The sequence below is a fragment of the Leptonotus elevatus genome, chromosome 2, assembly GCF_054856555.1.
Source record: "Leptonotus elevatus isolate MCC_2025b chromosome 2, RoL_Lele_1.0, whole genome shotgun sequence".
NCBI classification, from domain to species: Eukaryota; Metazoa; Chordata; class Actinopteri; order Syngnathiformes; family Syngnathidae; genus Leptonotus; species Leptonotus elevatus.
Window position 1 is genome coordinate 44,072,774 of NC_141240.1, and position 14,984 is coordinate 44,087,757.

At 42.5% G+C, this 14,984-nt stretch overlaps 1 protein-coding gene and 1 pseudogene across 2 annotated transcripts in view; both read right to left on the minus strand.

Moving 5' to 3' along the window:
* Positions 1–724: 724 nt before the first annotated feature.
* Positions 725–2,411, minus strand: LOC147180170 (ammonium transporter Rh type B-A pseudogene; annotated as a pseudogene).
* A 3,578-nt stretch (positions 2,412–5,989) lies between these two features.
* Positions 5,990–14,984, minus strand: part of LOC147180171 (solute carrier family 12 member 5-like) — a 31,657-nt gene continuing 22,662 nt past the window's right edge. Inside the window, exons 15-26 of one of the 2 annotated variants that reach the window (XM_086067138.1) lie at positions 14,044–14,163; positions 13,855–13,959; positions 13,582–13,750; positions 13,302–13,497; positions 11,805–11,974; positions 11,599–11,730; positions 11,156–11,263; positions 10,858–10,974; positions 8,421–8,572; positions 7,525–7,539; positions 7,307–7,440; positions 5,990–7,073 (exon numbers count right to left, since the gene is read on the minus strand). In XM_086067138.1, coding sequence (XP_085923264.1) covers positions 6,982–7,073; positions 7,307–7,440; positions 7,525–7,539; positions 8,421–8,572; positions 10,858–10,974; positions 11,156–11,263; positions 11,599–11,730; positions 11,805–11,974; positions 13,302–13,497; positions 13,582–13,750; positions 13,855–13,959; positions 14,044–14,163 — 1,510 coding nt within the window. In that variant the 3' untranslated portion in view covers positions 5,990–6,981. The remainder of the gene's footprint in view (positions 7,074–7,306; positions 7,441–7,524; positions 7,540–8,420; positions 8,573–10,857; positions 10,975–11,155; positions 11,264–11,598; positions 11,731–11,804; positions 11,975–13,301; positions 13,498–13,581; positions 13,751–13,854; positions 13,960–14,043; positions 14,164–14,984) is intronic. The other variant, XM_086067139.1, reaches the window with a different exon arrangement.

Genomic DNA, 14,984 nt, shown 5'->3' on the forward strand with positions numbered 1-14,984 from the left:
TTTTGAGGGCTCAGGTAACAACCAATCAAGGCTCAACTTGTAAACGTTAGGTAAGCGGTGATTGGTTGCCTGATCCCTGTCGTTTTCAGTCGACAGCAGGTGGCAAAATACGTTTTTAAAGGTGTTAATTGTACATGAAAAATAATGACGTTATCAAATTCACGATCATATACAAATATTAACTTCTTACTGCTGCAAATTGTGAAACTATTTAAGTATTTAAGTTAAGTTTCAAGTTATGCTTGGCCACCATTTATTTTTATTTTTTTTAAACTTTTGATTTCAAATTTAATATGTTGTTGAACCCTTTCGGACCCGCATTTAAATTTCTGCTGGGCAATTTAAAAAACAACAACTAATTTTAACTCTTCTCCCACATAAGAACAACATTTTTTTTTATTATATCTCATGTTTTTATTTATGGCTGTAATGTGTTGTAAACTTGCCAAACTTATATGTAACATTTTTAACATAAACATCATGCAAATCAACTTATGTTTGTGATTGGTTAGCTAGGATCCAATCATAAAAAGTGTTGACATCATCCAAATTCTGCGTTTTTATTGGTTTAGACACGCAAATACGTCATGTCGAACTGCAATCATCTGCGAATCCGAAGGGGTTAAAAATGATAGCAATAAAATGGAGGTGCGGCTTGAATGCTTGTTGTTTCACCAACTTAATCATGATCAACAATTGTTCCATTCAGTCATGTAAAGGTGGACACGTTTTAATGTGTTTATTTTTAATTCGTTTTTGCACAAATGTGAAACATGTCTCGATGGCAATCACAATTTTCATATAAACATTTTTAAAACAGATTTACTCATACAATAAATATTACATACTTTTTTGAATATTAACTATATATATATCTATCCCAAAGACACATTGTTTTTCATTGTTTCCATGACGACAGCATTTTATGTTAGGCAACAGTTTCCTCTTTATCTTTGGCTTTTTTCGCGTTTTAACGGCGAGTAACTGTACGGCGGCATATCAAAATATACTTTGTCATCAAAGCATAAATCATCGGACGGTGCGGCGAGGCAGGGCATTTTCAAGACGAGGCCCGTGAGCACGCCTCCGACGGCCGCCGCCGCTATGGTGGAGAAGATGGCCGCCACCTGGAAGAGGGCCTGTTCTCGGGCACTGCGGCCCAAACCCGGCCGCAGACCAGGAATTAACGCCTGGAGCTCAAGCAGCTTCGGATCTCCTTCTTTGGGGGCTCTGTACCTAAAAGTCTCATACAAACTCGGGCCGTAGACTTCCTCGGTGGCCGTCATGATGGCACAAATCCCGGCCGTGCAAGATATGAGTCCCGTTAGCCCGTGTAAGTTATGAATCCCGCATTGATCCTGGATTCGGAAGCGACGAGCCAAGACGGGGCTCAGGTACTTGTATCCCAGCATGCACGCCACGCCGCCCAACATCCCGAGGACGTACGCCCCCGCGGGCGAGATCATCATATCGACGGAGGCGCCGACCGTCACGCCGCCGGCTAACGTCGCGTTCTGGATGTCGGCCATGCTGAGTTTTCCGTTTTTGTTGAGCAGCGCGGAAAGCGCAAAGGCGGTGACGGTGGAGGCGCCGAGGCCGATGAAGGTGTGCAGGATGGCCCTGTGCTGGTCGTCGCCCTTCAGGGTCAACGCCGAGTTGAAGGAGGGCCAGAAGACCCAGAGGAACAAGGTCCCCATCAGGGACAGGAGGTCCGACTGATAGCTGGTGTTCTCCTTGGCGTGACCTTCACCGAGGCCGGGCCTGTACAGCGCAAAGGTGACCCCCAGGCCGAAATAACAGGCAAAGAGGTGAATCAGGATGGAGCCGCCGGCGTCGTTGATCTTCAGGTACTCCAGCACCGCCCATTCCGTGAGCGCAAATACCGGCACCTCCGCCAGGGCCATGACCAGCAGCTGCAGCGGGCTGGTCTTGCCCAATACCGCCCCGAAAGAGATGAGCACCACGGCGCAGGCGAACTCGGCGCCGATCAGGTTGATCACGCCGAGATGGATCTTACCGTCGTGGCTGAACTGGAAGTAGCCCTGCACCAGAACCGCCCATTGGATGGAAAAGGTCGCCAGCAGGAAGTTGAAAACCATCCCCCCGAATCCATATTGGCGGAAAAAGGCCAGCAGGCACCCGAAGCCGATGAATATCATCACCTGGATGTCGGCGAAAAAAGGGTAGTCCTTGTAAACCGCGTTGTCCATGGCCTCGGTCTGGTTGCTTTGAAATCGGGCATCGGCGTGCTCGTCGTATGTGACAAAAGCGGCAAACAGAGCCACAATCATCACCTCCGCTGCAAAAACAAACAAGGGCAGCTTCACCTGCAGGCCGCCGCCGCCGCCGCCGCCGCCTGACTTCATCGTGGGAGCGCTTTGATCGAATGGCAGTTGTTTCATTTGAAGCCAGGAATGATTATCATTAGCGCAGATAAGAGAGGACAACGTTCAAGTCTGCGCGTGCGCTCAAACAAGTTGAGATATTCAGTGGTCTGAACTTTGCCTTGGCTCATAAAAACGTCTTGTTGTTTGTTTATTGAGATGTTCGGCTCCTCGTGTTCTAACTTTGAATGTTCCCACTTTGATAGTAACAATATTCTCTTTAAATCTAAATCTTTTCATATTTTCTCTATTTTTTGGAGAAAACTGACCAGGGGGGGGGGGGGGGGTGGGGGTGGGGGGGATTGCTCAAACAAGCCATACAGTAATATATGTATCGTTGCGGGCCTCGTTACAATTATTGATGGACCAGATAAAAAAATTTTTTTTTAGGGCCCATCCCAATATCGATTATTAGTAGCCAAGGAGGCCGATAACCGCTATTTCAGGCTAATATTCATTTGCAGTAAAAAAGGAAATATTTACTTTACTGAAATGTTACAATTATTGATAGACCAGATAGATTTTTTTTTTTTTTAGGGCCCATCCCAATATCGATTATTAGTAGTCAAGGAGGCCGATAACCGCTATTTCAAGCTGATATTCATTTGCAGTAAAAAAAGGAAATATTGACTTTACTGAAATGTTACAATTATTGATAGACCAGATAGATTTTTTTTTTTTAGGACCCATCCCAATATCGATTATTAGTAGTCAAGGAGGCCGATAACCGCTATTTCAAGCTGATATTCATTTGCAGTAAAAAAGGAAATATTTACTTTACTGAAATGTTACAATTATTGATAGACCAGATAGATTTTTTTTTTTTAGGGCCCATCCCAATATCGATTATTAGTAGTCAAGGAGGCCGATAACCGCTATTTCAGGCTGATATTAATTTGCAGTAAAAAAGGAAATATTTACTTTACTGAAATGCCATTAAGTCTGTTTGCTAAAACAACTTTTCAAAACTTTGAAGGTTTTTCTTTTGATTTTAAATATATAAAGAATAGACAGCTCTGTTTAAAAATGATTTTTAAAAAATTGCAAGGAGCTCCCCGGGTCATCACCATGTGTTAAACTAAATGAACAACTAAGTAAATAACTCCTTAAAGTTTTCGACTGCAAATAAAGTTGTCCAAAAATTCAACATCATTTCCTAATTTAAACAAAATGTTTCATTTAAAAAAATAAAAAAGTGTAGGGAGCATCATTTTTTATAAAGTACAGTAATGTGGAAATTTAAATAAATACATCAATTAAAAAGTTCCCTTTATCTCACTGAGCGACAAATGCATGCGAACGTAGCAAATTTTTTTTTTTTTGTCAGGGCTAAAACATTTCAAATGATCTTTGCAGACAGTGAAAAATTGTCTGAACATGTTCAACATTTCTTTGCAACAAGTAAAAACGGCCTGTGAACATCTTACAAATCCTGATGAAAACCCCAAATTCGCTACGTTCGCAAGCATTCACCGCTGAGTGAGATGCCGGCGTTATCGGCCTTCAGATTCATCAAAAAGTCGATATTTGTTAAAATGCCAAATACCGGCACCGACAATCAGTCCGACCAATAATCGGTCTATCCTTAGTTACAATATACATATCGATACAGAGCCGTCAGAATCGATATCATTCGTAAAGTTTCTGGAAGTTGTTCCGTGCTATGCAGTGCACATACATATTGACCAGGCACAGCGCTGGCGGCAAATTGGAAGCGCTGCTCACGTTAGAAAAACATATATTTTTTGCCATTCAGCATAATAAAAATATAATTTGAGTATACATATGACAGTTTTAATTAAAACATATGTAATGTAAAATATCAGGCTATGAATCGCTTTGAAGGCCATGTTCCGGGACGCATGTGTATCGCGATACGTATCGTGAGATTCGTGACCCCTGTGTCATGATACTCATTGTTTTATGAGGTTGTTGGCTTTTAGGTTGTTCAGTACTTAAATCTTCAATTGAATTTATATTACATCATAGTTTCAATGTTTTGTTGGCATGAATAGTAAATAGTAGGGGCGTCAGAAAAAATCGAAAAAAATAAATAAAAATAAAAGAGCAATGATGATGACATTTCCGAATGAACAATACTGAGCTCTTAGAAAGAAAAAAAAAAAATAAAGAAAAAAAATATATAAATAAAGAAAAAAAAAGAAGAAAAAAGACAAAGAAAAAATCGATTCGGCAATATATCGCGATATTACAGCGCGCAATTCTCGAATCGATTCGATATGTGGCTGAATCGATTTTTAAACATCCATTTTTTAATGGGAATATTCAACAAAACGTCTTACTTAGGGTTAGGATTCACACATTAAGCATGGAAGAATGTTGTATTAATGGAAGCCTTAATATTTTATTTCAGTGCTGTTCAAACATGAGACAGACTGCAACCTGTTTGTTAAACGCAGCGGCTCAGTTAGAAGCCTGAATTTTCAGATCAATAAATACATTTTCATACAAATCTTACCGTCTACATGTACAAGTTTACTGATTAGTATTTTCTAAAATTGAGTTTAAAAAAATCGCAGTAATCAATTTATAGATTAATCGGTATCGAATCGAATGGTGACCTATGAATCGTACATTTTTCCAAGTTGTTTGAGGGCTTAGGGAAGGGAATAAACCGGACGCGGTTATCTCTCTGACACAGTCCATCGGGATAACGGTTATCATTCTTACACAAGCGCTTAAACATTTTTGAGTGATTTGTTCCCGCTTTTTGGATAACCACGCAAATGCCTCACCGGGAGCCGGATTGCTTTGTTTGACTCACGCGCCGACGCAGACACGGCGTCTTGATGGCTTTACGAGGTCGGCCTCTTCACTATCAACGGTTTTTCCTCGTCTTCGTCATGACCTCTTTTTAAAGGCCGCGTTTTTGCCCCCCAATCGCAAATGTACTATGCACACGGCTAATGAAGCCACAGCAAATATTTGTGCAGGTTTTGCAATTCAATTCAGCACATTTAAATACTTGGGCGGGCCCCACCCAAGTGAACTGGGCGGGCCCCACCCAAGTGAACTGGCTACCACCGAAGGAGATTTCAAGAACATTTGATACAAATATATATAAAAAAAAAAAAAACCATGTCGCCACCAGATATCCCCCCCCCCCCCCCCCTGGAGTCCACCCACCCAAGTACATTTCAAATCTGTGGGAAAGACTGTTAAATAAAGTTCAACAAGGTTGTAAACCGCCTGTGGTGCGTTCCAACCGGTAACCACTGTTTGCCAAAGTTTTCTAGCTATTAGACTGGCTTGAATATTTACTGAACAGACTTGTAACATTTCCAATTTTCCCCCAGTAGATTCATGACGCCACTCTTTTATCTTTATAATAAGAATGAATTTAATTTATCGGCGCCTTTCAAGACGCCCGAGGACACTTTACAGGGCAGAGTAAACTAAACTAAGACAATTAAAAGCAAACCCCAAAATTTGGGCAGGAAAAAGAAAGAAAGAAGAAAACAATCAATACCGTAAAAAGGACAAACTGGCAGGAAACATTAAATGGAATATAAGTTCGGAACAGGTGTGTTTTGAGTTTTGAGTTTTGAAGGAGAGAGAGTCACTGTCAATAACTGGTAATGAAATGAAACAACACAAAAACCTTTATTGACACACACACACATATTTCAATGTGTATTTCTAAGTCTAAAGTGACATATTTATTTACATGTTATTCTTCTGTACACACTCCACTCACTCACGCACGCACGCACGCACACGGGTGCGACATTGCGATGCACTGGATGGGAAACTTGATCTGTAAGCTTAATGACTGTAACTGAACTTCACCAAAAGCGTCACATTCACTTGCATATTTTTTATAGCAATTGAGGCAATGTAATGTTCAACCAGTATGTTAGGTTTTATCTCTAAATTTTACAATGTCTGACTTTGCTTTCGGGCTGTGCCATTAATCGAAATTCAATTTCAATTTCAATGATTACACTCCAATTGCAAAATCGGCATCATCGTAAACAAAAATTTAATTTTATTAATACTAATTTTGAGTTGATTAAATTGATATATTTTCATTTTTTTCCCATTTTTAAAATGACAAATTTAATAAATTGTTTGGTCCAAAAGGAACTTGCGTAATTATAGCGTTTCAAAGAAATTCCTTTGTCTTATTATGTTTTACATGTTTTAACATGTTCTTGTTTTGTACCAAAAAATAAAAGATTTTCCTAATCGTGATTGCAATTATTATCAAATGAATCATGATTGATATTTTCTTCATAATCATGCAGCCCAACTCTGCTTGTCAACTATAAATGAATATGAAGTTGATGTCGAATTTACTGTCATCACTTGACCCGTGTGCCTCCATGCAAAACGCATTACCGACAACTAAAAGAAATAAACATATTTAAGATGAATACGTGTTGAAATGAACATTCAAACAAGGAGCTTGTATGACAGAATAAGAAAAGACAAACATATTCTTCATTAAGGAGCGGGAAATCGAAGCAGACGTGAAATGCGGTTGAATCGGGACGGAGCCACCTGCAAAGTTTATCCTTGAGGGAGGTTTTGCGAGAGTCCGTTGACGCCTGTGGATAAAATATATTCAGGATGTTCAGGAGTAGATGGTAATGACCTCGCGTCCCCCTCCTCGGACCAGGAGGACCCGGTTTAGACCCTCCGTGAGCACCTCCAGGAACTCCATGTCTGCAAGGGCGGTCTCAGTAAAGGAGGACAAAGACCAAGATGATAAGCAGGGATATGAATGATGGAAACTGTCGTCCTTATTTCACGAGGACCTTTTTCTTAAACGCCATGAAATCCTCTGGGACTCCTTTTGACAGCAAACCTAATCCAAAAGCTTGCAAAAAATGGACCATTTGTCGATTTGCATGCATTAACGGAGACACGGACCGGAACGGTATACGCCGCAAGGATACAGTTTTCTTCACCTGTGCGATTTTTCGGGGGTCCGGGCATGTTGAGCAGAACGAGCTTGGCCTCCTTGGACTTCTTTGTGATGACCTCGTTGAGCCGCAAAGCTGTGTGCATGCGCCTCAGATCCGTCTGGTTCCTTGTGCACGAGACAAATGAAAGACACTGGATGGAACTATTTCGGATCAAACCGTTGGTCCCGGGGAGACGTGGTCATACTTACAAGTTTTCCCATTCCCTGCAGAAGCATGGCACGAAGGAGAAAAATAACATTTGAAATACAAAGAAGACATACACAAGAAGCTGTAGGCCCCTTTCACACTGCCCATCGAGCTTTTTCACTGCTTTTCTCAGCGCGAGTCGTACCGATATTGAATCCAGGTTGAAAGCCGCTTCCAGTGTCGTACCATAAATTGGTTTTCCATCGACCCATTTTTATTTGAATTTTCAAGAAATGCAAAAAATAAAACGCCAGAACTTTCGCAAAGACGTTTTTGCGCTTGGAGGGGGTGGATTTTGAGGCGTATTGAAAAAAAGAAAATGCTAATTTTATTTTGGCTATGGGAACAGGTTTTGCAAATAAACGCTGACAAGACCGCATACACGTCGCACGTTTCCATCAGATATGACGTCACACGTACGTTTGTAGCCACAAAGCAATGGCGGACGATAAAGTAAGGTATGTTTGGGGGGGCGACGAAAAATAAATCTTTTTGGCATTAATTAAAGAAGCGAATTTTAATGCTATTTTAGATGGAAAACAGCAAAGAAACGTAAACTCATACGACGTCATCGCACGGCGCAGTCGCTTCCTGTTCTTCTACTTCTTTGAAATGACTGGTGGATCATCATCTCTATGGTGTATAGCGCCACCTACAGCGGCGGAGCGACCTCTCAATATTCGCAAAAGAAGAGCAGATGGAAACGGGCAAAAGTCGCATGTGTGTTTTGCGCATTTTCAGTGAATTCGCTTAAAAAATTCGAAACAATTGGATGGAATCCTGACTATAGTCTTAGCAGAGGGTAAATGGCACCTTGGTGTCGGAAGGGGATAAAGGGAAGCTACGAAAGGCGGCCCATTGGTATTTTACTTCATCAAGAAGCTTATAGGCTACTCACGGTTTCATGCTGAAAGGGTCTTTGCCCGCCCCCAGGTTCTTCCCCTTGTCAACGTCCTTATTGTCTGTCCAGGTGTTTCCACCCCCGGCAGGGGCAGTGAGGCTGGTGGGGCTGGCAGGTGTTGAGGCGTTCTTACTGTGGATGAGCTGGACCTGTTTGGGGTTGGAAAACAGACACCGACTGAGACGGGGACAGAACGACAATGTGACACTCGTCACTCGTCTTGTCCAAGTAGCGCTTGTCCTCCTAGTGTAGCGGGTGAGCTGGATCCTAGCCCAGCTGACTTTGGGTAAGCGCAACAAGTCCTCCAACAATAACGACCATATTGGTCATTTTACCATGCACCTAAATACGACCAAGTGTTACATATTGTAATTTAGCGACGTCTATCGGCCATGTTAAATAGCGAAAAAATCCAAAACTGACACTCGGACCCGGATCGTCGTCAAAAGACTAACGTCTATCTCACTGAGCTAACCGCACAGTAAAGATTTTAGTGTTCATTTTAAGATGTATGTCAATTCGCCGTCAATTTCAGACTAATGCTTGGGGTTCGGGTTAGGCTTTCTTTGAGGTTGTACAGTACACGTTTCGTCTTTACATGGGACACTAATGGTTGAGATTAGGAAAAGGCACAGTGAGGTTGTAGACCAAAAACATGTAGTCAACACTAAAACAATCACTGGACCAGGTTTGATGATCAGTTTTGGATTTTTGCGCTATTTAAAATGGCCGATAGAGGTCGCTAAACTAAAATATGTAACACTTGGTCATAATTTGGCACCTTTTCAAGACGACCTATGTGGTCGTATTCATTGGAGGACTGTCTCGGTAAGCGGCAGGGTGCACCCCGAACTGGTCACGGAACCAACCACGACATATTTAGACCAACAACCGTTCACATTCGGCATTCTCGCCCACAAACAGTCTTCAATCAACTCATACTTGCATGTTTCGGAACGTGGGATGAAGCCGTAAAGCTGTAGCTGCAGAAAAGCCAATGCATGCGTGGGCAGAACATTCCACATAGAAAGGCCTAACACCCAATTCACACTGACTGCCAAAACGGACGCGGAGCGTTTTCCGTATGGGTGCACACCGCATGCGGATTTTCATGAAGCTGAAGAAATGACACGAGCCGGACAGGAAGCCGAGCGTCAACATCAAGGCGGGTCCGGTATATTTCAAAATAAAACCGTTTGCGAACTCATGTTTTGGGGTAGGGAAGTGTTAAAGTAGACAATATTTGTATTCTACTCTTTGCGTGTTCAATTAACTGAATGGTGAGATTCTGGTGAAGAAGTCCCTTTGCAAAGGTAATTAGTCAGAAGCTTCTGATCACACAATTGAAGTCACCCAAGCAGTGTTCTGTTCAAAAGTGTGCCCCTCCTTCTCCTGCACATCATTATTTATTGAAAAGTGGGTGAATACGAAAAGCCTCCTCCCCTTCACAAAAAGGCAAAAGTTCTCAGAAATACAAATCAGATTAGACCTAAACAATAATAAATCAGCCTGTCTCACTTCGACCGGTACTAGACTAAACTCCCTTCTAGATAACATAGAAAATAACTTGTTGCCCTTTTCTTCTCAGGCGAAAGAGACAGATAAGAATACAATAGACAATTCTATTCATTGAGCTACACAGCTATAACTAAATCCAAAACGGCTAAAATATAAATTGAAACTGAAAAACAATGTTAATAATTCAACAGAAGCTAGCTAAGGACATAGCATCACATGAGTCGGACAAAATAACACAAAACGTACTTACCCATGGTAGAAGTCCCAGAAATAATGTCCAAAAGCATATCGATGTGACAACAGGCAAGTGTGGCTATTGTTTACCAATAGGACCCGATATACACGGTTGTTATGGCGTGAACTCAACTCTCCAGGGTGAACGCCCGTGATCTTGTGGTCTGGCGGGTGCAGATTTGCTCACACAACGCACGCGGTGTGAATTGCAGTCCGTGCGGACGCCGTACGGAAAAACACACCGCGTCCGTTCGGCAGTCAGTGTGAATTGGGCGTAATTCGAGATTCCAACAGAGAATCTCAGAACTGTAAGGCAGATGTGGTAGCCACCGGGGAATTCTGCTGTACCGCTTGTCCTCTTTAAAGGGTTGCGGGTGAGCTGGAGCCTATTCCTATCTGACTTTGGGTGAGAGGTGTGATACACAGTGAACTGATCACCAGCCAATCACAGGCCAAAGTCATGCCTTGGAAGACCATGTGTGTCTGTCTTGAGTCGTGCCCTGTGATTGACTGTCGACCAATCTGAGCTGTACCTCACCTCTTGCCCACTGTCAGCCGGCTCACCAGCAACTAAACTCTACTAATCAAAGAAAGGATGGATAATTGGTGTATATTGTGCGATATTGGGATGCCATCCAAGAGATCAACTGAAAAAAACAACAACAGTTCCGATGGCCAGTACCTCCTCTTCTGGATGTTCGGCCACTCGGACTCCTTCCTCAATGCTGGGCTGTGAGCGTGAGGCAAAGGATTTTTTACGCCGGATGGACCCACGTGATGAATCCGTTATGCTCTGAATCTGTTGAGTTAGGAACGCAATGGATGATTGCCACTTGCTAATTTAACCCAGGAATGTACTATTTGTCTTGCTGCCAACCAATTCAATTCATAGTCGGAGAAGCATACTTTTAGGACCCGCTGGTTTACTAACAAAATACACTTTTCTTCTACAATTTTTTTTTTTAGAAGCGCATGCTTACCTCTCGCTCCTTTTCATTCTTAGTCAGATGCATCTGCTTCAGGATTTGTGAGCGTTGTTCCATTACTAGCGTCTTTTCATAGGTGTAGGCTGAGATGTCGCTGTCGTGCTAGGATTGGAAGGCAAAAGTTCAAATGTACAACAGGCATCATATGATTGATGATGGTGCGGATGGATATATGTTGCAAAGACAGCACTACGTTATACTGAGAGTCATTTTGGTTACGCTGATCTACAAGGTGCCGGGCAGAAGTTCTGATCAAGCTCTTGTATTGCATTATTTCACACGTTCACCAAAGTACTTGCATACCCCGTCGTGCCAAACCTGCTTCTGCCGTGAACTGATTGCTCATTAAATGAAACAAATAAATAAATGCAAGGCTAGAATCAACTGCGCAGGTGTACCTAATGTTGCGGTAAGTGAGTTTTACGTGTCAGTCTCACCATCTCCACAACTTCCACCTGAGCATCAATTCGCAGGTGATAGAGGAAAGTTAGGACATCCTTCTTCATCTGAATACTGTTGTCATCCATCTGCGCCACGGTGAAAATGCGCATCTTGCACTTCCTCCACACCTGCGGGAAAAGGAGAGCACCAGGTGAAGACGTATCCAACCTAAAGAATACTTTTACAGTCTTGCATTTGCCACCTTATGCTGACGCAGCAGGAAGGGCAGAAGCATCAACATGCCTCCATCGTGGACAATCCACCACACATCAATGTGTCCTTCGGTGAAGCGCTCACCGTTGGACGGGTAGCTCGAGATGTTTTTGGGAACCAACAAGGCCAAACTGGCCACTGTGGTCTCTCTGACCACTTCTACACGGCAACAGGAGGAAAATATTTGCATTAAAGAGCGACTAGACAAATGGAACTGTCTGTCCTCGAGTTGTACCCTCTCAAATGTGGGGGGCTGACTGTTCAAGTAAAATACTTCATGTACCGTATTTTCACGACGCCCAAAAGTCTTCCATTTTCTAAAAAAAATCAACGCCGCGCCTAATAGTGAGGTGCGCCTTTCGTGTGCACCGAGTTCCAAAATCTCTAAATGTTGTGTGCTACTTCGCTAAGCGCTCCATTTGACTGACTTTATGGGAACATTGCTTCTATACAGGAAATGCGGTCCTGGTGGAGGACTGGCAGGCATGATGACAACCTGAAAGACTTAAATGAAAGATGACTTCATCTTTCATCTGAGTCTTTCAGAACCTGAAAGACTCAAATGCTCCCATACAGTCAGTCAAGTGGAGCGCATAGTGAAATACCGTATTATTAGACGCAGGCATGGTAAAACATACGCTAGCTTAAAACATGCGGTAGCATGCTTTCACGCTAAAACATACAATAGCATTCATGCTAGCATATGTTTTAAAAAAGACAGCATTGAACAATGTATTCACGTTACTTTCGATCAATCCTGATCCACAAATCCCCAAAGTCCTCATCTTCTGTATCTGAAACGAACAGCTGGGCAGAACCTGAAAGACTCAACTGAAAGATGACGTCGTCTTTCATTTGAGTCTTTCAGGTTCTCATCATGCCTGCCAGTCTCAACCTGGGCTGTATTTCCTGTATATAAGATACGGATGGACGTCTTGGTGCTTTTGCTTTATAAGAGCGAGTTAGGCCACAATTTGTGAATGGATTGTGCATGTTTGGGTCAATGTGTCTGCTAGCGCTAATGTTCAAGCTTTCGCAAACGCCAACATCATTTCTGAGGAGACGCACGGTAACAAGACTGACTCTGACAATACTACAATTATGAGAGGGAACCTGGCGTGTTTGATGGAAAACTTGCCCAGCTGTTCGTTTCAGATACAGAAGATGAGGACTTTGAGGAATTTGTGGATGAAGCTTGATCAAAAGTAACGTGAATAAATTGTTCAACGCTGCCTTTTTAAAAACACACGCAAGCATGCACGTTTTAGCGTGAAAGCATGCTACCGCATGTTTTAAGCTAGCGTATGTTTTACCATGCTATAATACGGTGCGCCTTATGTATGTGTTCAATATAGAAATAGCACCCGTAACTGAGACTGCGCCTTTTGGTCGTGAAAATACGGTAATACAGAATATGCAGTAGACAGCGGTCACACCAAATTAACAAACATTAAATATAGTGGGTGCGTCGTCAGCGGTAACTTACCAATAAAGTTTCGGAATTGTTGGTGGAACTCGGGCTGTTTCCAGTTCCGTGGCCAGCTGACCATCACAGTGTTGTGCTTCAAACCTCCAAGTCCTCCAACCTGGATCAGGTGGGATGTCCCATCTCTCAGATTGGAGGATATGACCACTTGGGGGAAGCCCTTCACCTTCTCCGTCTCCATCAGCTTCCGCAAAGACTTCAACGTGGCAAAGAATCAACGGCATTCGTTAAGACATCGTCACAAACTATGTTTTCACTTCGTGGGATGAGTGACAGAGACCTGGTCTGCCCTTTGCGCTTCAGTATAGTTGTCGAGAAACTTTCCTTGAACGGACGTGCCAACGATAGTGAGACCCTTCCCTGCTTTCAGCTGATTGGTCAACGAGATCAGGCGAGGCTGCTCGACATTCTGCTCGGCATCCATACTGACAAGAGCCAGGATCTGAGGCCTGAGCAGAGAAACGAGTACACGGCTGGAGCGCAGCCAACTTGACCAGAAATTGAGCTTCAATTCCAGTAAATGATCACAACTGAGCTTTTGATTGTGACTGACCTCCAGTTCTTGGTATGTGGGGGCCCATCCTCCAACCTCATGAGAGCAAATCGAGCAGCGCTCAGAGAGATGCCGCGGATCCCGTCACCCCACTCTTTCTCAGCTCTGTCACACCGTATTTTATTCAGTGAGCATGTGTGTCTCAAAGGACATTTGCATTTAGCCTCCATCACATGATGACTTACTTACCCGCAGAATTCAATGTACTTGTAGATGCAGGTGGCAATTCCCATGGCAATTATGGCATAATACCAGGAACAGATGAACATAAGTGATAGACACAAGCTCATGCCCAAGAATGATAAAGCCCTGTGGGGGACAATAAATTGTTTTTTGTTTTTCAAACTGGTGTTTTCTGGCAGCCTCACAATGTTATTTTTATTATTTGTATTTTGCTTGCAGCTTGGCTAAGGGTTTCCATACATTTCAGGCTTCTAGTTCTCCCTACCCGCTTCTTAAAAGGAACCCCGACTGTAATGACAAGTTTGCTCCATATAATTTATTTGGTTGTTACCAACATAACTATGAGATTAATTTTTCAAAAATCACTTCCAGTTTAATACATTTTGTAGAAACTTTATTTGTACGTACGAGGCCATTGATATTTATTTATTTATTTTGTTATTTAGTGACGCAGAATGGCGGGCTGGCTCGAGCAATGCAAAATGGATATAAAGAAAGCGAGATAAGACTCGTAGCGTTCCTAAAGAAACATGCGATCGGGAAAGCTTTCGAGAGCACGGCGTGGGGGAGGGTGACTCTTGTATGGGTTTTATCTGTATACTTTGGCTTTCTCTCATTTTATGTTCGATATTGTTTGAAATCAACATTGTTCTGACTTTATCATACCATTTTTATTTATAATCATTTTATGCTTTATGATGAGTTAGTTAAATGAAGAACTTATTCAGATTCTTTAATCTATTTTCTGTATTGCTTATCCTAGAGTTAGGGTCACGGGTTTGACTTTGGGCGAAAGGCACGGTACACCCTGGACTGATGACTAGCCAATCAGTGGGCATCTTTACAGATTCTCAGAGCAAATCTTGCATAATCTTGTTACCTTGCTAGTACTACAATAGCATTATCCAGCCTTTAAATAGCAATTAAAAGTGATATACTTATTAAAC